The 22,561-nt window shown below is 39.4% G+C and overlaps 1 protein-coding gene across 1 annotated transcript in view; it reads left to right on the top strand.

Annotated features, from left to right (window-relative positions):
- COPG2 (COPI coat complex subunit gamma 2) overlaps positions 1–22,561 on the top strand; it is a 220,151-nt gene that overhangs the window by 36,250 nt on the left and 161,340 nt on the right. The window contains exons 6-9 of the mRNA XM_070423904.1: positions 4,980–5,055; positions 6,972–7,064; positions 8,131–8,217; positions 9,538–9,695. Coding sequence (XP_070280005.1) covers positions 4,980–5,055; positions 6,972–7,064; positions 8,131–8,217; positions 9,538–9,695 — 414 coding nt within the window. The remainder of the gene's footprint in view (positions 1–4,979; positions 5,056–6,971; positions 7,065–8,130; positions 8,218–9,537; positions 9,696–22,561) is intronic.

Below are 22,561 nucleotides of genomic sequence, written 5' to 3'. Positions count from 1 at the left end.
TCTCAAAGCCTAATAGAATGAGTAACAATGAATAAAAGGGAAAGCCGGGGGACTTATAATTCTAGCTGAGATGGAGTAAGGACACTGCAGGCTAACTCTCCCATGATTACAACAAATCGTCTAGATCAAAGTACAAAAAGCAGATAGCTAAGGCCCCTGAAAAGTGAATACAGTAATAACAGGTGAATTTGGGGAGAGAAAACAGTAATTAATGAATAACTAATATGGTAACAGTGAGTTTCATGGTTATTTTTCCTCTTCATACTCTGGGTTTGACCCAAGGGCAGGCTAAACAGGGGAACTGTCTATTGACAGGGTCAACAAAGACAGACAGTAGCCCATCTCTGTGGCCTGAGCACCAGCTCAAAGAAAGGCCCCTATAAGCTGAAGAGCATGGGGGAGAATCCTTGTTTGTTTTAGTTTTTCTGTTTACTTTCGGGTCCTGCCCTGAGGCCAGCCCCAATTGTGAAACAACTTTACTGTGGTCTGAGCAGTGTTGCAGACACCTAAAAACTGTGAGATAAAATCTGTCCCTGAGGAAAGGGAACCTTTGTGTGAAGAGTGGGGGGAAATTTTTTGGTCTTCTACTTCTATGTCTTGAGGACCTACTTGCACAGAATTATGCAGATGCACAGGGAGCTAAAACTGAGAGAATCCCATATTCCTGACTAGAAGAACTGGGAAAAGGAGTCCTTGAGAGACAGAGTGTGGGAGCAGTGACGTGCACGAAAGATCAGGCAGAACTTGTCGTCTGAAGCTAACTGGATGGATTGCTTGCTGAAACAAAAGGCAACATTCCTCAGAGACTTTTAACAGGACCCAGTCTCCTGACAATATTAAAAATGTCCAGCTATAATCCAGTATTAGTCAACCAGGAAAGACTGACCAATTCTCAAGAGAAAAGGTAATCAGTAGATGCCAACCCCCAAATTACCTAGATTTGGGGGTAAAAACTTGAAAGCAGCTAGTGCAGCCATGCTCCATAAAGGTGAACACTCTTGAGATGAATATAAAGTAATTCTTAGAAGAGTTATATGTAAAAAGAACTAAATGAAAATTTTAGAAATGACAAAGTAGAATATGTGAAATAAAATTCATTGACTGGCCTCAATAACAGAATGGCTTTGTCAGAGGAAAGGGTCCATGAGCTTGAAGATAATTCAGTGAAATAGTCCCAACTGAGAACAGAGAGGAAAAAGTAAAATAAGCCTCCTATTTGCTTTTTGTTTTTTAAACATTTTATTGATTTCAGAGAGAAAGGAAGAGGGAGAGAGAGATAGAAACATCAGTGATGAGAGAGAATCATTGATTGGTTGCCTCCTGTACGCCCCTCACTGGGGATGGAGCCTGCAACCCAGGTACATGCCCTTTACCAGGATTGAACCTGGGACCCTTCAGTCCGCAGGCCAACGCTCTATCCACTGAGTCAAACCAGCTAGGACAGCCTCCTGTTTTTAAAAGCTCTTTTGCTGGGCATAGCATTCTGGATTGACAGGTTTGTTTGCTTCCTTTCACTCCTGTAAAGTTGTATTGATTGTTCTAGGGATCATTCTAGTATCATTTCTCTTCAGCCTGAAACACTTAATTTAATATTTCCTTAGAAATATTTCATTTAATAATTGTGACGGATACTCTTCGTTTACCTTCATCTGAGGAAGTCTTTATTTCACTTTCACTCCTAAAAAATATTTTTAGTAGCTATGGAATTCTCGGTTGTCAGTTTCTTTTGTTTTAGCATTAAAAAGATGGTGGTCCCATTCATTGTCTTCTGACATCTCTGTTTCCTGATGAAAAATCTACAGTATTTTCAGATAAGTTCCCCTATCTGTAATGTGTCATTTTTTCCTACTGCTTTCAAGAGTTTTATTTTTGGTTTTCAGAAGTTTTGTTAGGTACTTGGGTATGGAATTCTTTGAGTTTGTTTTGTATATGATTCACTAAGTTGCTTGAAACCAGAAAGTTATGTCTTTCTCCAAATTTAGAAGTTTTCAAACATTATTTCTTCAAAAAATTTATTTTTGGCACCAATCTCTTTTCTCCTCTTCTTAAGGTATTCCAATGACATTGATGTATTCCCATAGGACATAAAATTAACATACAAAAATCAGTAGCCTTCATGTAAACAAACAACACACAGAACCCCACTACAACAACACATAAGATTAAACACTTAGGAATAATTTTGACAATAAATGCACAAAACTTATATGAAGTAAAAAAAATTTAAGCCCTGAAAGACTCAAAGTATACTTGAACAAATGTAAAGATACCTGCTGTTTTTGAATAGGTCAACATTATAAAAATTTCAATCCTCCCTAAATTAATTTATAAATTCAGTGTAATCCCAGTAAAAAAAAAAAGACTCTATTATGGAGTTAGAAAATTTGATACTAAAGTTCATGTGGAAAAGCAAGCAGGTTGGAGATAACTGGAAAAGGAAAACCATGAGGGAGGATTAATCCTCCCAGCCTGTAAATATTAAGGCCTGTAAAGTTAAAACAGTGTGGTGGTACTGAAACATGAATAGACAAATACACCAATGGAATAAAACGTGTGATGACTTTGTAATGTTTCACCTCTGCCATGCTGATCTGCATTTTCCAGAATTCTCTGATACAAATGGAAAGTACAGAATTAAACCCAAATATACATGGAAATTTAGTATATGACAAAGGTGGCCTCTCTCTCTGTACTCACTGGGGTAAACTTGTATTTTTCAATACATGATGCTGGGACAACTGAATAGCCGCTTGGAAAAGTTAAAATCAGATCCATATTTTACATCATACACATGAATAAGCTCTAAATGGATAAGGAATATAAATTAAAAAGTAAAACCATGCAAGTACTAGAAGAAAACATGAGTGTGTTCCTCTTTAATGATGGTGTAGGGCAGTGGTCGGCAAACTGCGGCTCGCGAGCCACATGCGGCTCTTTAGCCCCTTGAGTGTGGCTCTTCCACAAAATACCGACTTCTGCGCATGGGCCACGAAGTTTCAGTCGCACTGTACGTGTGCGCCTGCACGTGGTATTTTGTGGAAGAGCCACACTCAAGGGGCCAAAGAGCTGCATGTGGCTCGTGAGCCTCAGTTTGCCGACCACTGGTGTAGGGAAAGGCTTTGTTAATTATGACTAAAATTCCAGGGACAATGAAAGAAAAGATTGATAAATTTGATTATATAATTTTTAAAAAATTACATGGGAAAACCACTGTAAAATATAGGACGAATAAGGGGCTTGCATTGGTCCAAGTTGTGGTACCCAGTTATTCTTAATGTATTGCCATGGTGTTCTATTCGACATTGCCATGTATTTCATGGCAAAAGTGGCATGACAGTGGCTCAAGACTAGGAGATCCAATAGTTTTACCATGTTCTGCTTCTAGGAGCAAACACCCCAGTGCAGTGATGGGATAGCCTACTGAATACTCACTGAGGTAGTAGGCTGCAGATAGGACCCTGTTAGGTTGGGGAATTCTCTTCCAGGATGCAGACCAGGCTATGGTACTGTCACCAATAGATACATTTGGTTACTTAAAAATATATAGATATCTAAAATTGAAAAATAATCTGCCAATCAGAAAGATTCTCAAGTTATGTTATTAAGTAAAAAAGGAAGGTACCAGAAGAGTGGGGACCCCATTAGCATGCATTTTAATAAGTCTCTGTGGTTTTCCATATATTTTTAAAACTGTGGTACTATAGGCTAGGGTGCATGAGTGGAGTCTTAGACTTGATATTTTTTACCTTTATGAATATTTTGAAAGTGTATCTGTTACATAAATGAAATACTTTTATAATTGAAAAAAGAATGAAATTGAAGGACTAACAGTTATTCACAACTTTCTCTTCTTGGTGTCCTAATGGAGTATGTTGGAGGTGTGGCCATGAGGGGAGCTGAGCAAGGGAGATGGGTAGTCATGTTAGGGGTAGTGTCAGTGCACGAGGATGAGTGAAGGAAGGGTAATAGGGTGAATAACATAAAGGCCAAACACCTCTTTAAAGTATAAACATAGAATTTAGTAGCTCAGTCCACACTACTCTGGCCTGTTTTTAAAATGAGGCAGAAAAGTCTGAAGTCATTGACAATTGTTATTTTAGAAAGCCATGGCTGGAGAGAGTGACCTCATCATTTCAGTCAGTTTCTTTAATTATTTTTTTAAGTTTTTCATTTATTTGAGAGAGAGAAATAAAAGAAACATTGATTTCTTGTTCCACTTGTTTGTACATTCATTGGTCAATTCTTGTATGTGCCCTGACCAGGTATTAAACCTGCATCCTTCATGTATCAGGACGATGCTCTAACCAACTGAGCTACCCACTGTGTCAGTGTCACCTCTGCCATGTCAGGGCCAGTGTCTTTTAAAGAGTTACGTCTGATAATGGTGGGTTTTTAGGATTTGGGGAGATTTCAGCCCAGGGCTCTCAATACTATCTCATCTTTATTTTTTATTTAAAAAATATTGATTTCAGAGAGGAAGGGAGAGGGAGAGAGAGACAGAAACATCAATCCCAACGATGAGAGAGAATCATTGGTTGGCTGCCTGCTGCATGCCCCACACTGGGGATCGAGCCTGCAATCTGGGCATATGCCCTGATCAGGAATCAAACCGTGATGTCCTGGTTCATAGGTCAGTGCTGAACCACTGAGCCACGCCAGCTGAGCATCTTTATTTTTTTATGCCAATTGTCAGTATCTAAAATATGGTTCATGTAGTTATTATCTCTCTGTTACTGCTAGAATATAAGCTCCATGAAGGCAAAGACTTTGTTTAGCTCGCTGCTGTATTAAGATTTAGAACAGTCTTCTACCCAATAATTTTAATGTTTATCCAAAGAAGACACTCAATAGATATTTGTTGAATCAATAGCTCTGTTGAGATAGTTATGGGGATAAGTGGAATTAGCTAAGGCTGGACTCCACAAGAGGGAAGACTTGACTCTAATTGATTTCACAGTAACTAATTTGATTTTTCTTAGTCTCACCAAGGACATGACAGGAAAGGAAGATGTGTACCGAGGCCCGGCCATCAGGGCTCTCTGCAGAATCACTGACGTAAGTTCTCCTTGTTTTGCTGGGGTGTTGAGCGGGAGGGTGGGGGAGGGGGGCGATGTGTGGTGGTGGTGTCACTCTGTTTATCTGCAGGAGGCCATGTAATTGAGTAGGATTCCCTAGTCTGACTCTGTGAATCTTTAGTACAGGCATACCACCTCGTTTTACTGTGCTTCACAGATACTGCATTTTTTTTTTTTTAGACATAATGCTATTCTTACACACTTAATGACTACAGTATAGTGTAAACATAACTTTTATATACTCTGGGAAACCAAAAGAATTCATGTGACTTGCTTTATTGTGTTACTTGCATTATTGCATGGCCTGGAACCTGCAGTATCTCTGAGATATGTCTGTGTAAGAGAAACAGGACCACCAGAAAGGCTTTTGTGGTTCCAGCTTCTTTTCTTTCAAATGGTTTTTTCCTTTTGTTTATTTAGATTAGTCTATTTCTTTCTCTGTTTGCCCTCATGGACTTTTGTTATAGCCAGGGCACATTGCTTACAGGAAATAAAAAAACATTTGAATTTAGCTTTAAAAAGAAGTGTTCTTACAAAATATAGAGCGCTCAGAATTTGAGGTAAAACTTAGAACCAGAAGCCAGCGCAAGAAAGGAACCCAGCGGCAAGATTTCTTAGATACTCACTGTTATGATCCATCGTTTGCCAGACTCAAGCCTCGTCATTCAAATAATTCAGGAAGACAACCTGGTTAGTCATCAGCCAGCCCACTAGCTTGTATACACCTGTATCTGACTCAGTCTGTTACATCTGGAGAGATGAGGGTACATAGTGTGCTAGGATGTCCATTTCTTGGAACTGTGAGTAGGAAAGATTAAAATGGAGGGCAGGCTGGGCATTGATAAACAAATTAAATAATATTTCAGGTATACTAATGCATGGGTATATGTTTGTAATCCTCTCAAGTTTTAAAACTTGAGCAGGATCAAATGGTAAATCTGGATTCTAGAAGGAATAATAGAAATGCTTTAATATTTTAATAAAACAGTTACTCAGCTATTTTATTGTGGTTATTTTTGTTTTTAGCATTAAGTTGGTGACATAAGACTTGATGATACCAGTGCTAGCAAAAGGACTCTCTTCTAAAAAACTTTCAGTCTGTTTACGTATCTTCATGGGCCAGCACCTTTCCAGTGCTAAGCTTTCTTCCAGTTAAATTAAAAAGAACTTTATTTTCAGAGGATTTTGTATTGAGAGCTCACTATAGTAGTATATCAAACATTTAATTATGTATATAAAATAATCAGATTACACTTGACTTGTAAGACTCTCTGGGATCCATAAAAAATAGATCCCCTTCACATAGAGCAGTGGTTCTCAACCTTCTGGCCCTTTAAATACAGTTCCTCATGTTGTGACCCAACCATAAAATTGTTTTTGTGGCTACTTCATAACTGTAATGTTGCTACTGTTATGAATCGTAATGTAAATATCTGATGTGCAGGATGGTCTTAGGCGACCCCTGTGAAAGGGTCGTTCGACCCCCAAAGGGGTCGCGACCCACAGGTTGAGAACCGCTGACATAGAGGAATTTTCAGGACTTCAAAAGCACCTTTCCTCCTCATCTAGGAGTTTCCTTTACAACATCCTTGGTAGGTTGAACCCTGCTTATGTGTTTCCTCAAATTGGAGCTCTCCACTTTGAGACAGTTTATTTCATTGTTGAATAGTTATTTGTCTTCCTTACATATAGATGTCCCTCCTTGAAGCTCCCACTGGGTTGTCTGGGTTCTGCTGGATGGGCTATGATTACTCTATTATATGCTAATCCTTTTTAATGCAGTCTAAGTATTTACACAGAAACTAATATATGACTGGTTTTCGTAAATTATTTTGAAGTGGTAATATAGTGTGAAAATGTTTTGCTTCAACAACTTTTCTCTCTGAATTTTATTAGGGAACATTGCTGCAGGCCATTGAAAGATACATGAAGCAGGCCATTGTGGATAGAGTCCCCAGTGTATCCAGCTCAGCATTGGTGTCTTCCTTAGTAAGTGAACAAGACAGTGGCTGCCTAGTTCTTATGCATGGTACAGTTTCTAGTTGCAAAAGCAAAGTGATTCTCTCACAAGTGAAACATTTAAAAAATATGTGTATATCTCTATTACGTTATCCAAGAATGTTTTGTCTGCCAAGGGAGCATTGAGCAATTAAAATGGGCAGTTAAAAACATGAAATTGTCATGGGCTTGTAAGGTTTTGGTAATCAGAAAGTTATGTTTTACACATAATAAAGATGGGAGGTATGGGTCAGGGAAAGACAGGGAAGAAACTGAGGGTTGATCTCTCATTTTTTAAAAAAAATTATTTATTTTAGGTGGGGAGGGAGGGGGGGAGAGAGAGAGAGAGAGAGAGAGAGAGAAAGAAATTAATTTGAACCTGCAACCTTGGCCTAGAAGATGATGCTCTAACTCACTGAGCTACCCAGCAAAGGCTCTCAATCTCTTTTTTTTTTAATCTTCTGTTACGGCCTGCACTTCTCTACTTTCCTTGCTGCTCACAGTGTCCTTCAATCCAAAGTCTCCTGTCCCACTTCAAAAATTTTCTCCCAGGAAGTAGCCTATTCTTTCTCTTTTTTATCAAAACAAAATTTATTACTTACAATCTATCACACTGCATTTAATTAACATTGATTACTAATGTGTAAATGGATTTAATCATCTGAACCACAGGAGTTACCTGGTTCTGGAATATAATTGACCAAGAGAATATAGTGGTTCTCTGATTTTTTCTTCTAGGTGAGTTTCCTAGAAGTAGAACTTACAATGTTAACATTATTTAAGTACTATCCATTCTTTCCTGTCCCTCCCCTCTCCTTACTTCCTTTTACACATCTCTCTGGGCCTACAGACATATGTTACTCGCCTTTCTAGGGAATCTTGGAGAAAGTACTTTTGGTTTTATTACTTGCCTCAAGAGTAGAGATTTGAAATAGACTTATTAAAGCTACAAAGTTGTTTCTTTTCTTTTTTTAAAAATGTCTTTTGGAAAAGGAACTCATGCTTCTAAACTTCCAGTGACCATGCCTTATCTATTCTCATTTTTTTCTGCCCTTAGCACCTGATGAAGATAAGCTATGATGTAGTTAAGCGCTGGGTCAATGAAGCCCAAGAAGCTGCTACAAGTGACAATATTATGGTCCAGGTATGGATATTGAATTATTTTAGCTTCTGTCTCAAGATCAGCTTTCTTTTCTTTTTTTTTTTTTTAAATATATTTTATTGATTTTTTACAGAGAGGAAGGGAGAGGGATAGAGAGTTAGAAACATCGATGAGAGAGAAACATCGATCAGCTGCCTCCTGCACACCCCCCACCGGGGATGTGCCCGCAACCCAGGTACATGCCCTTGACCGGAATCGAACCTGGGACCTTTTAGTCCACAGGCCAATGCTCTATCCACTGAGCCAAACCGGTTTCGGCAAGATCAGCTTTCTTTAACCCTACATTGCAAGGGCAATTTATTGATTCCAAAAAATGAGTGTTAGCTAAAGGCTAATATTAAGCAGCCTGTGAGAGCATATTCTCAAGTAGGTATCCCACTAATTATGATTACTACCATACGCCCTGCTAGTGTTCAACTGAAGCTGTAAGAAGGTTAGAGAAAGCTTCTTATATTCAGTAGCAGTTTGAGAGGCTCATTCCAAAGGTCCTTCACAGTGCATTTCAATCCTTTATTTGAAAAATAAATTGTGAAGAAGGATGTTCAATTCCGGGCTTTTCAGGCCTTGATTATAGTAAACATTATAACAACAGTAAAGAGTAATTTTTACATTGTGAAACTTTAGTACCATTTTGTTGGAAATATCTCCTTTTGATATTCATTAGGCTGTTCCTAATTAAAAGGAACAAGGTTAAATCCTTAACTGGCCATTTTATGTAAAGTACCCCATTTGTGTTTGAGAGGGTACTTATTTATCCCCTTTCTGTGTTTATAACTTCTCATGTTAGCATACTCAGTTATGAGGAAACACAGTAGTTATTTTTCTCATGGGAAATATTCTCACTCTCCTAATTCCATTATTGTGCCTTTACACAAAGCGCCGTGATAATATTCGTGCACTCCTAAAGCCTTCTTCAGGAGATGTGATCCCTTAACTTCTGACACGGTCACAGGTGTTTAAAGCCACTCGAAGGCCTGCCACACTGGTCAAGCCATGGACCTGAGACCTTTGTACTAAGGATGAGTGGGGCAAGGCTGATCTGCCAGATGTACCCTCAGATTGTATGTTACCTTCTTAAGACTTCTCCAATCTAAATTTACACCTTCTGGGGATAAATTCGAAACTCGTATCCTTTCAGTCTTGCTTGTGTTTGATTCAAAGTGAAAAAGCTATACTATCTGTATACTTTGACCTAAGAATCTTTTTATTAAAAATTTAGTTCCATATGATTCTACTTTCATGTAATTTTGTCTTCTTTCTACTCAGTTTTATGTATGTTACGTTCTTTTTCTTTTTCTTTAGTATCATGCATTGGGAGTCCTGTATCACCTTAAAAAGAATGATCGCCTTGCTGTTTCTAAGATGTTAAATAAGTTTACAAAATCCGGTCTCAAATCACAATTTGCTTATTGCATGCTGATCCGAATTGCCAGTCGCTTACTAAAAGAAAGTGAAGAGGGGTAAGTGTCTTCATCTAAACTTAAGTAATTTTTCCTTTGCTGGTAAATATGCCTCAGAATTTATTTCCTTAATGAATATTTTTTGGACATTGCTGATTTTACAGATTATATATTTTCTGAATTAAAAAAAAATCATGGAATTCCAAGTAACACAACTTCTAAAAAAATTTAATATATGCTCTGGTATATGTATTTAATAGATTATGATTGTTAATAGTATAATAACAAATTGACCCTAAACAAAAAATCCTTAAATGTGGAAACTGGAAGTAACATTAAGAATCTTTTTTATCCCTTTTATTTTTATAAAAGAAACTATTAAAGTATTGTATTTCATTATTTATTTATTTAAATTATTTAAAGGGCAGGAGGGAGAAAAATAGGATTTTTTCTACAGCTTCCTACAGTGGCGGAGTAGCTTGGTCATACTAGCCCTCTTGCAAATAATGATTATATGATCAGTATAAAACTATTCCCCCCCCCAAAACAAACAAACAAACAAACAAACAAACACAAAAAAACCAGAAACCCCACAACTATTTGGAAGTTGGCCTGGTGATTCATGAAAAGGAGGCAAAAACTGGAGGGAAGTTGATGCCTGGACAACCGAAGCTATACTGGGTGAGATTTGGGTATTTCTGGGTAGTCTCCTAGGGCAGTTCCCAATTCTCAGGTGGGATCACAGGAAGGTATAGTATTTACTGGACAGAGGGGTCAGAACACAGTTTGAGATTAGAAGAGTGATGAAAACCTAGGGTGGAAAACCTGGAAAGGAGGGAACCACAAATGGGTGAGCCTCAAAATCAATTTTAATCTACAAAAATCCTTGGTTGGCCCATGAACTGTGCACATACAGGGGAAGACTCTAGGAAACCTGGCAAACTGTAGTAGCTCTGAGCTGAAAGAACTCAGTGGAGAATTCAGTTGCAGCTCACCATGGAGGAAATAAAGTTTGGAGTTTGAGCCAGGTTGACTGCCTGGTAGAGAAACATCATGCATTCTGGAGTCTTTACCTCGTGTCATTCACAGTGTCTGTAGTCATGTACCACATAATGCTGTTTTGGTCAATGATGGACCAGATATGATGGATTATAATAAAGCTGAAAATTTCCTATTGCCTAGTGATGTCGTAGCTGTCATAATGTGATAGCACCACACATTACTGGCATGCTTGTGGTGATGCTGATGTAAACAAACCTACTATATTGCCAGTCATGTAAAAGTATAGCACATACAATTATGTACAATGCCTATTATTTGACAATGATATTAAACAACTATGTTACTGGTTCATGTATTTACTATACTTTTTATTGTTAGTTTTGGAGGCACTCTTTCTACTTATAAAATAAGTTTGCAGTAAAACAGTATGTTATGTTATGCAGCAGCAGCTCATTTTTATGGGTCTCTTGATTGTATCATTTTCTCTTGTGCTTGATTTAATTTGATCTTATTTTGTTTATCATGGCCGCTAAGCATACAGAATCCACTACTATTGTTGCCAGTAAGAGGTTATGTTGAGTGGTTGACCTAGAAATGACATTGGAAGTGATTGAGGATGTGGAGGTGGGAAGTCAGTGATCGTTATTGCTCACCCGTCAGGCATGTCCCATCTATATAATAAAAGCCCAGCAACCATTAAGGCGGAATGACCAGAATGACCGGTCGACCAGTTGCTATGATGTGCATTGACCACCAGGGGTCAGACGCTCAATGCAGGAGGAGGGGGGGGAGGTGCAACGAGGCCTGGAGGTGCACGCTATGGCCCAGGGATCCCAGGCACTGCAAGCCCAGAGCTTGCTTTCCAATAAAAAATAAACTGAAAAAACAAACAAAAAACGGCCCAATGCCGCCACCCTGGAAAGAACGGCTCCAGGAGGGAAAAGCTTCCCCAGACCCCACCTAGCCTAGCTGGTGCGTCGCGGGCTCGCAAGGACTCACCTGTGACATGCAGGAAGAGCAGCCCCTCTGACTCTAAAGCTGGTCGCACCAACAGGTGCTCCCCATCCAGCTCCATGGTGAACTCGGCGCTGCTGGGCTGCCTCGTCTCTGACTTCCAGCTTCTGGCTTCCTGCCTGCCCCTTTGTATACTACATGTGTTTGGAGGCGTGGCTTCAGCCTCTCCGGCCAGTAGCACCACAGCATAGCCAGAGAGTGGCAGGTCATGGCCAGCAGGGCTGGCTGGGCATTGGTTTGGCCTCTGACTGACATCCATGTGCAGTTACACTGTGTTTATATTTGTAGGGAAGCAGGGCAGCCCACTTCTGCCACTCGCCTCACCTTCTAGGTTAAGAAAGGCTGGCTGATCTCTGTGTTTCTCCTCCTGTCCAGAATCAAAACCTCTTGGGGATGAATGATCCCAGCAATGGCCCCACCACACACTTGGTGTGACTGTCACAGACATTCCCAGTCATTACAGCCCATTCCTCAGCCCCCAGTGCCCTGCTCCACCCACTGCCACTCCTCACCTGTCACTTCCTGAAGACCACCTTATGTTATCCTATTTGAAATGTGAGCAAGATCTCAAATGCCCTCCTGTCAGTAGCTCCCTTGCCTTACCTTTCTTCCTCTAAAAACCTTGCATTTTAAAAATATATATTTGGTTGATTTCAGAGAGGGAAATAGAGATAGAAACATCAATGATGATAGAGAATCATTGATTGCCTGCCTCCTGCACATTCCAAAGTGGGGATCGAAACCTCCCCCGGTCCCTCCTCCCATCCCTCCCCTGGCCAGCAGGCCCCCTGTGGTGCTGCGGCACCAAGGGAAGGAGGAGGGGGGAGGCTGGGAACCGCAGGGTGGCGGGGTGCCGAGGGCAGTGTCGGAGTCTGGTGTCTGTTTCTTCTGCGCCCTGCCCAGTAGTAGTCACCTCCTCTCCCGACCCCGCCGGGGCCTTTGGGCCCCGATCAGCCTGGCCCTGATCGCCTGCCAGGTCTAGGTACCCCACGTGTGCATGAATTTCATGCACCAGGCCTCTAGTCCTATATAATAAAAGCCTAATATGCAAATCGACCCAACTGCGGAATGACCAGTGGTTGCTATGATGCACACTGACCACCAGGAGGCAGACACTCAATGCAGGAGCTGCCCCCAGCCTGCAGGCCTGAGGCCAGCCAAGGTGGTTGCCAATGGGGGCCCCCCAACTGCCCCACCAGTTGCCCCAAAGAGGGAGGCAACCGGCAGTGGGGGAGGGGCCGGCGAGTGGCCGGCTCCAGGCTGGCTAAGGCCAGTGCCAGTGGGGGCTCCACAGATCAGCCTTCATTGCCAGCCAGGTTTAGGGACCCTACCCATGCATGAATTTTGTACATTGGGCCTCTAGTTCCACTATAAGAAGAACAAGAACAGTGTCCTGGCTGGTTTGGCTCAGTGGATAGAGTGTCGGCATGCAGACTGAAGGGTCATGGGTTCAATTCAGGTCAAGAGCACATACCTCAGTTGCAGGCTCAATCCCTGGCCCCAGTCAGGGCACGTGTGGAAAGCAACCAATTGATGTGTCTCACATCGATGTTTATCTCCCTGTCTTTCCCTCTCCCTTCTACTCTCTGTAAAAATCAATGGAAAAGTATCCTTGGGTGAGGATTAACAAAAAAAACAAAAAACAAGAACAGTGACAGACGCTGTTAAATGATTTGCTTTATTGAAGGCAATGAGAATAACAAAAAATGTCAGATGTGGAGAAACTTCTAATGACCTGGATTAAAAGCTAGACATAGAAGTGTACTCCTCTCAGCACCATGATAATCATGGCCAAAGCTAAAAAAATCTGTGATGTTGAAAGAAAAGGCTGGACGTGACTATCGCGTTGAATTTACCACTAGCTCTGGGTGGTTTAAACCAGTGGTTGCCAACCTTTCAGACCTCACGGACCAGCAGTGGTCACAGACCACTGGTTGGTGACTGCTGGTTTAAATGATTAAGAATGGTTATTCATTCCATAATATGAAAGTGAGTGGTGAGTCTGCGAGTGCTGATGTGAAGGCAGCTGAAGAATTTTTGGAAATTCTAGATAAGCTGGTTGTGGAGGAAAGTGACTTTCCAGAGCAAATATTTAATATGGATGAACCCTCTCTGTTCTGGAAACGGATGCCTGAAAGGACTTCCATCCATAGGAGACCAAGTCAGTGCCAGGTTTCAAGGCTTTTAAGGACAGGATAACAGTCTTGCTCGGGGCAGTGTTGCAGGCTGCAAAGGGAAACCCTGGATGATCTGGCACAGTGAGAACCCCAGTGCCCTCAAGCATATCAGTAAGCACACACTGCCAGCATACTACAGGGGCACTAAGAAGTCATAGATGACCCAGCTCTTCTTACAAGACATCCTCCTGAATTGCTGTGCCAGTGAAATGGAGAGGTACTGTTTAGAGAATAACATACCTTTCAAGATTTTGCTTATTGGACCTGGGATCCAAACCTTTTGGCTGTATTACATAGCATGCCAGCAGCAGGACTCTCCATGTGAGCTCCCATGGGTGGGGAGTACCAGTCCCTCTGCTGGCATGATGGGAAGGAGCTGAGTCCAAGCTTTGTGGTTGACTAGAATTGATTGCCTTATACCAAGCATGTCAAACTCAAAGGTAACACAGGCCAAATAACCAAGTTTTAAGTCTATGTGGGCCGCAAAAAAACACACAAAAGCTTCAATTTTCATAGAAACATAGGTTTATTTCGATAGAGACATGCTGAATACAAAGGGCTGAAATAAATGAGTCATCATGAACATAAAATAATAGAACATTTTAATAAAAATATTTTTTCTTGAACATTAACTTACCAGATACTGAATAACTGCACAAATTCATAAGCATAATACAAATAAACTACTTTTCTTGTTCTCCAAAAGCAAAATATTTTCTGTTGCACATACCAAACAAGTCAGTACAAGACTAATGACATGGCAATCAGCTGCTAAAATATGCGCTGCTAGTATTAGTGGAGAGAAATGGTGTGCCTGCACGTAAGGCATGTAAGGGAAATGAATGCAACACGATTATAGTAATCAGTCATTAGCGAATGTTGTAGTTTGTTATTAATAATCCTATATAATAAAAGCCTAATATGCAAATCAACTGAACAGTAGAATGACCGGTTGCTATGATGCGCACTGACCACCAGGGGGCAGACGCTCACGCAGGAGCTGCCCCCAGCCTGTAGGCCCCGACTGGTGGTGGCAGCAGGGGGCAGGGCCAGCGAGTGGGCAGCGCCAGGCCAGCCAAGGCAGGTGCCAGCAGGGGCCCCCCAATCACCCTGCCGATCACCCCACAGATCAGCCCTGATCGCTGGCCAGGCCTAGGGACTCTACCCGTGCATGAATTTCGTGCACCAGGCCTCTAGTTATGTGTAACAGGATATTGTAAAAATTAAGTTACGAAATTTTTATTAAAATGTTTCTTACATGCTATTGTATTGGCTGGGGCCGCAAAAATATTTGTTGTGGGCTGCATGTGGCCTGTGAGTTTGACATGCTTGCTTTACATATTTGGTTGAGTCCAGTTGTTTTGAGGTTCATAGGAATCCAACTTCTTTTTTTGGTAGCCAGCTGATCAGTTTTGGATAAAATTATCCTTATCCCTCACTTGTTAAACTCACTTGTTAATTCTCAGAATTTCTCTGGCAATTCTTTTTGGTTTTGTATGTATGTTATCATAGATGGCATTTCAAAAAATTATATTTTTTATTATAAACTTCTCTTTTAGTATTGTATTGCCTTTACCACAGCCCATAACTTTTGGTATGCCATGTTTTTGTTTGTCTCATGGTATTTTTTAATTTCCCTTTTGATTTCTTCTTTGACCCATTGGTGGTTCAACAATGTGCTGTTGTTTAATTTCCACATATTTGTAATTTTTCTAGTTTTCCTCCTGTTAATTGGTTTCTAGTTTCATTCCATTGTGGTTGAAAAAGGTACTTGGTATGATTTAAATCTTAAATGTATTAAGACTTGTTTTGTGTGGCCTAATGTGATTTTTATCCTGGAAAATGTTCTGTGTGCACTTAAGAATGGAATGTTCTGTGAGTAGGTCCATTTGATCGTAGTGTTTCAGTTCATGAACAGAGACGGTTTCTTCATTTATTTAGACTTCACAGCAGGGTTTTGTAGTTTTCACTGTAAAAGTCCTGAATTATTTTTATTAAATTTATTTCTAAGTATTTTATTCGTTCTGATGCTATAAAGAATAGAATTGCATTAATTTTGTTTTGGATTTATTGTTGCCAATAAATAGAAATACAGTTGAGTCTTGCATGTTGGTTTTGTATCCTGTAACCTTTGTATGGTCGTTTACTTCTGTGTATGTGTGTTTCTTGGGATTTTCTGTGTACAGAATCATATCATTCGTGAAAAAGAGTTTTCTTCCTTTCCAACCTGGATATCTTTAATTAATTTCTTCCTCTCCTTCTTTTCCCCTCCCTTCCCCTCCCTAACATGAATTGATTTTTTGTTAAACCAATTTTGCGTTCCAGGGATAAATACCACTTAATTATAGTACATAATTCTTTTTACATATTGCTGGATTCAGTTTGTTGATATTTTGTTACGAGTTTTGTGTCTGTGTCAGGAGGGATATTGATTTGCAGTTTTTACATGAAAATTTGTTTTTGTTTGGGTAATACTGGCATCACAACATTAGTTAGGAAGTAGTGTGCCCACCTCATTTATTTTCTAAAAGAGTTTGTGGGGGATTGGTATTATTTCTTTACATATTTGATAGAATTAACCAATGAAGTCATTGGGACCTATGCTTTTCTTTGAAGGAAGATTTTAAATAACTAACTCACAGGTCTATTTAGATTTTGTATTTCTTCGTGAATCAGTTTTGGTAGTTTGGTATTTCTGGGGACTTGTCCATTTCATCTATGTTATTTAATTTGTTGGCATATAGTTTATTATATGCCTTTATAATCATTTCAATTCCTTTAAGGTCAGTAATTTGTGTTGTTTTCTTGGTTGGTCTAGTTCAGTGGTCGGCAAACTCATTAGTCAACAGAGCCAAATATCAACAGGACAACGATTGAAATTTCTTTTGAGAGCCAAATTTTTTAAACTTAAACTATATAGGTAGGTACACTGTTATTAACTTAATTAGGGTACTCCTAAGCTGGCCTTTGCTAAAAACGTCCTCAATCTGATTGAGGTATGTTCGCTGAGGTTGACCCCTTCCAACTCTCCCATCTACACTCGTCTTGTATACTTGTTTCGGCTGTCTCCTTTCATTCATCCTCTCTATATGTCCACACCATCTCAACATACCTTTCTCAATCCTCGACACTACATCTTCTTTCACTCCACAACGTTCCCTAAAATTAACTTAATAAACTTAAAGTTTTAAGTCAACTTCTCACTGTATGTGCGTGCCCGCTGGTGGTATTTTGTGGAAGAACCACACTCAAGGGGCCGAAGAGCCGCATGTGGCTTGCAAGCTGCAGTTTGCCAACCACTGGTCTAGTTGAACATTTGTCAATTTTGTTGATCTTTTCAAAGAACTAACTTTGGGTTTTATTGATTTTTAAAAATTATATTTCTTCATTCTAGTCCACTAATCTCTGCACTGATCTTTTAAAATGAAATTTATTGGAGTGACATTGGTTACTAACATTTAAGTTTAAAGTGTACAATTCTGTAACATGTCATCTGTATATTGCATTGTATGCTCACCACCTACAGCCTAGTCTCCCTCCATCACCGTGTATTTGGCCCCCTTTACCCTCTTTATTCTCCTCAAGCCCTGCTTTTTTTCTGGTAACCTTCTGTTGACTGTGTCTATGAGTCGGTTTGCTTTATTTTGTTCATTTGTAGCTTTCTGTTTTGTATTCCACACATGAATGAAATTATATAAAATCCATATTACTTCCATATGACTTACTTTGCTTGGCATGATACTCTGAAGATTCATCTATGTTGTCCCAAATAGCAGTATTTCATCGTTTCTTATGGCTGAGTAGTATTCCATTGCATATATGTACCACATCTTTATTCTATCATCCATCAAAAAACACTTAGGCCCAGCTGGTGTGGCTCAGTGGTTGAGCGTCGACCCATGCACCAAGATGTTGGTTCTGGTCAGAGCACATCCCCGGGTTGTGGGTTGTTCCCCAGTGTGGGGCGTGCACGAGGCAGCTGATCAATTTTTCTCTCTCTTTCCCTCTTCCTTCCTCTCTCAAATCAATAAAAACATGTTAAAAAAAAGAAAAAGAAAAATGGGGAAGGAACACTTCTCAACACATTAAAAAAACAACCACCCCATTTAAGTTGCTTCCATGTCTTGGCTACTGTGTATAATTCTGCAATGAACATATGGGTGCATATATCTTTATGAATAAATGTTTTCAAAATTTTCAGGTAGATACCCAGAAGAGGGATGCTGGGTCATATTGTATCTCTATTCTTAATTTTTTGAGGAACCTCCATACTGTTTTACATAGAGGCTGACCTAATTTACATTCCCAATAGCAGTGTAGGAGGGTTCCTTTTTTGCCTCATCTTCTCCAACACTTTTTATTTCTTGCCTTATTGATAATAGCCATTCTAACAGGTGTGAAGTGGTATTTCACTGTGGTTTTAATTTCCCTGTAGCTAGTGAGGTTGAGCATCTTTTCAGTTATGTTAGCCATTTGTATATCTTTTTGGGAAAAGTGTCTGTTCAGGTCCTCTGCCCATTTTAAAAATAAGATTGTTGGGCTTTTGTTTTTTAGTTCTTTATGTATTTTGAATAAAACCCCTTATAGGAGGTATTGTTTTTAAATATCTTGTCCTATTCAGTTGGTTCCCTTTTTTTTTTTTTCTTAGATTTTTATTTTTACACATTCTTGTGACATTTCTCTTTGTAGGGAACAGGAGGTTAGCAAGGTACGCCTTTTAGATGAGTCCATTCTCAATGTACATTTTAAACAAACAAATATTGAGACAGCCAGTGGGAAGGTGAGAAACATTCCACAAATATGGTTATGTCTAAACAACAATAAATAAGAAAAGACAGTGTCCTCACCCCATCCAACCACAAAGTTGGTTTCCCTCATCTCCAGGGTTTTGAAGGACACAGAGCTGTGGGACGACCTGTCACAGCTGCTCCTGGGTGACCCAGAGACTTGATAACCACCCACAGCTCATGATTCTGTATAGGTAAATACTCTCTCGGGATATTTCTCAAAGATGTGTATTCCAACAGGGAGATAAGAATGAAGATCTAAGATATTTATTTTCCAAAAGAGAAGTGGATCCGCCTTTTTGTTTTATTGTTTCTTCTGTGGTGCAGAACCTTTTTAGTTTGATATAGTCCTATTCACTTATTTTTGCTTTTATTTCCCTTGCCTCTGGGATCAAGTTCAAACCTCTGAGACCAAGGTCCATAAGTTGAATACCCATGTTTTTGTCAATGTATTTTATTGACTCAGATCTTATATTAATGTCTTTAGTCATTTTTGAGTTATCTTTTGTGTATAATGTCATATAGCAGTCTTGATGTGGCGTTCCAATTTTCCCATCACCACTTTTTGAAGAGGCTTTCTTTTCACTATTGTATGTTTTTGGCTCGTTTGTTGAAAATTAGTTGCCCATATACATGCGAATTTATTTCTGAACTTTCAGTTCTGTTCTATTGGTCTGGGTGTCTGTTTTTGTGCCAATACTATAGTGTTTTGATTATTGTAGCTTTGTAGTATAATTGAAGTCAGGAGTGTAATACCTCCGGCTTTGTTCTTTTTTTCTCAGGATTGCTTTGGCTATTTGGGATCTTTTGTGGTTTCATACAAATGAGATAATTTTTTGTTCTATTTCTTTGAAAAATGTCATTTTGCTCTGATCTTTATTATTTATTCTTTTTGCTGTGGGCTTAGTTTACTCTTTTTTTTCTAATTTCTGAATTGTGGAAGCCTACGTTATTGATTTTGAGACCTTTTGTCTTTTTTTGGTATAGGTGTTCAAAGTTATAAATTCCTCTCCAAGCATTGCTTTAGCTACATGTCATGAATTTTGACTTGTGCTTCATTTTCATTTAGTTTCAAATATTTGGTCACTTTCCATTTGATTTATTATTATTATTATTATTACTAGAGGCCCCGATGCATGAAATTCATACAAGGGGCTCAGCCCTCGCAGCCACGGTGGCTGCCGTGGCTCTTGCAGCCCTGGCTTCATCCAGAAGGTCACCTGGAAGAATGTCCGGAAGGTCATTTGGCTGTCTGGTCTAATTAACATATTACACTTTTATTATTATTATTTATTATTATAGACTAGAGGCCCGATGCACAAAATTCATGCAAGATTAGGCCTTCTTTCCCCTGCTGCTGGCACTGGCTTCCCTCTGGCACCGGCTTCATCTGGAAGGTTGTCCATAAGGATGTCCGGTCTAATTAGCATATTATGCTCTTATTATTATAGATTTTAATCAAAGGCATCTTTATTTTTGTTTAAACAATTAAACAGTAAAGTAGAAATGAAAATTACTTAGCAATTCCAGGGAGATGATCATAACAGCTTGATGGATTAGAGATCTGAACTTTTAAATGGGATCGATTGTGACTTTTTTTCTTTACCAGATTAAGGAAGTTTTCTGCCATTATTTCTTCATACACCTTCTCTATGCCTTTCTCCCTTTCTGCCTCTTCTGGCATACCTACTATTTTGATATTGTTACATTTCACATTGTCCCACAGCTCTCTTAAGCTGCCCTCCTATTTTTTAATTGTTTTTTCTTTTTGGTTCTCTGATTGAGTGTTTTTTTCAACTCTGTCTTTTAATTCACTGATTCAATTCTCAGCTTCCCCTAATCTGCTGTGTATTCCTTCCAATGTATCCTTTATTTGTGTTATGTCATTCTTTATCTCAGACTGTTCTTTTTTCATAGTTACTATATCTTTTTTCATGCTGTTGAGCATGTTTACCATCATTACTTTGACCTCTGTTTCAGATAAATTTCTTATCTCTGCTTCATTTATCTCTTCTTCTGTAGAATTCTCTAGTTCTTTCATTTGGGGATTGTTTCTTTGTCTCCTCATTCTGGCTTTCTGTTTGGGTTTGTGACTTCGTATTAGGTAGATCCTCTCCAAGCATGTCAAACTTGCGGCCGGTGGACTGCATGCCTCACCAGCTGCAAGTTTGACGTGCTTGCTCTACACCTCTCAATCTCTAGTGCAGGACAGTGTTAAAGGCTGTTTCTGACTAATTAGATCAGGCATAGACTCACAGCCTCCAGGCCTCTGCCTACAGACTGATAGGATTCTGACTTGAATTGCCCCCCAGGCAATGGTCCTCTGGTGTGGGGAGAGTTGTTTTCAACAGGGTAGAGCAGTTGCTTCTGCCTGGAGGCTAATTGTTATTTTTAATCTCTTAAGTAGCTTCAGGGCGAGGTGTTTTCCAGTAGGGTGTGTCAAATGTCTTCCCTCCCAGACAAGGCAAATGTCTATGTGGGAAAGATGTCCTCCGCTGGGTGAGGGAATGACTCAGCCCTGGAAACTTGGGGTGTCTGCCTTCTGAGTTCTATCCCCCGAGTCCCCATTCCTGGCTTCTGCCCTCACAGCTCCAGTCCACCTCACCCTCCCTCTGCCAGAACACAAGGTGAGTAGCTCCACAGGGAGTTTAGTGCACTTGCCCTTTAAGAGGGTGCCCGAAGTTTTAGCTGTTACTCCCTGGCAGACAGCACCCTGCTGTTTTCATAGCCAGATGTTATGTGAGTACTCTCCTCAGTTTTGGTGCTCTCTGCTGGGGGGTCCAGCTTGGGGATTAGATCCCAGAGTTCTCAGTGGCAACCCCAACAGCTGAGATATATCTCTGGGACTTCAGTTGCTGTCTGTAGGTGCCTGGCCAGCCCTTTCCTGATTTATTTTTGATCCATGGGTTACTTAGACATACATTGCTTAATATCCAAATATTTTGGAATTTCCCCAATTTATTTCTTGTTGTTGACCTATAATTTATTCTTTTTGTTGACTTATATTTTAATTCCATTATGGTTGGGGAACATACTTTGATGATTTCTGTCCTAAATGTATTGAAATGTGTTTTATGGTTGGCATTTGATCTATCCTTGAGAACTGTCCATATGCACTTGAAAATTGTATATTTATGGTACAGTCATTGGGTTGAATGTTCTAGGTTGAGTTGGCTGATTATGTTTTTCAAATCTTCTATATCCTCAATGATTTTCTGTCCGGTTGTTCTATGTGTATAGATATCTCCAATTGTTACTGTTAAATGATCTATAATCTCCTTTCATTTTGTCAAGTTTTGATTCATGTATTTTGATGCTCTGATGTTAAATGTGTGTATGTATTTATCATTGTTATATCATACTGATACATTGACCTCTTTCTCATTATGAAATGTCTTTTTATCTCTTGTAATATTTTTGTCTTAAATTCTATTTTGTCTGATGTTAATATAGCCACTCCTGATCTCTTATGGTTACTGTTTGCATGATATCTTTTCCTTTCACCCTATTTGTATCTTTGATTCTAATGTGAGTTACTTCTAGATAGTATGTAATTGGATTTTACTTTGATTGGGATGTTTAGTTGTATTTATCTTTGCCATTTTTTGTTTGTTCTATGTAAGTCTCCTGTCTTTTTTGTTTCTCTCTTCCTCTTTGCCTACTTTCTTTTGTGTTAAGTAAACATTTTCAGCATATCATTTTAATTTCTCTGTGAATATTTTTACTTTTTCGCCATTTTTTCTTAGTCATTACTCTAGGGATTAGAATATACATTTTAATTTGCTACTTCAGATTAATACTAACTTAATTCTAGTAAAATAGAATCTTCGCTTTAATATAGTTGCATTTTCTCCCTGCTCTTGTTTGCTATTATTGTCATGTATATTACATGTGTATGTGTAATAAATTCAACAATGTAGTATTATAATTATTGCTTCATACAATT

Source organism: Myotis yumanensis, unplaced genomic scaffold, assembly GCF_028538775.1.
Source record: "Myotis yumanensis isolate MYYU_CA2020_CCGP unplaced genomic scaffold, mMyoYum1.0.hap1 SCAF_9, whole genome shotgun sequence".
Classification (NCBI taxonomy): domain Eukaryota; kingdom Metazoa; phylum Chordata; class Mammalia; order Chiroptera; family Vespertilionidae; genus Myotis; species Myotis yumanensis.
Note: the sequence above shows the minus strand (reverse complement) of the source record. Positions and strands in the feature narration are given on the sequence as shown.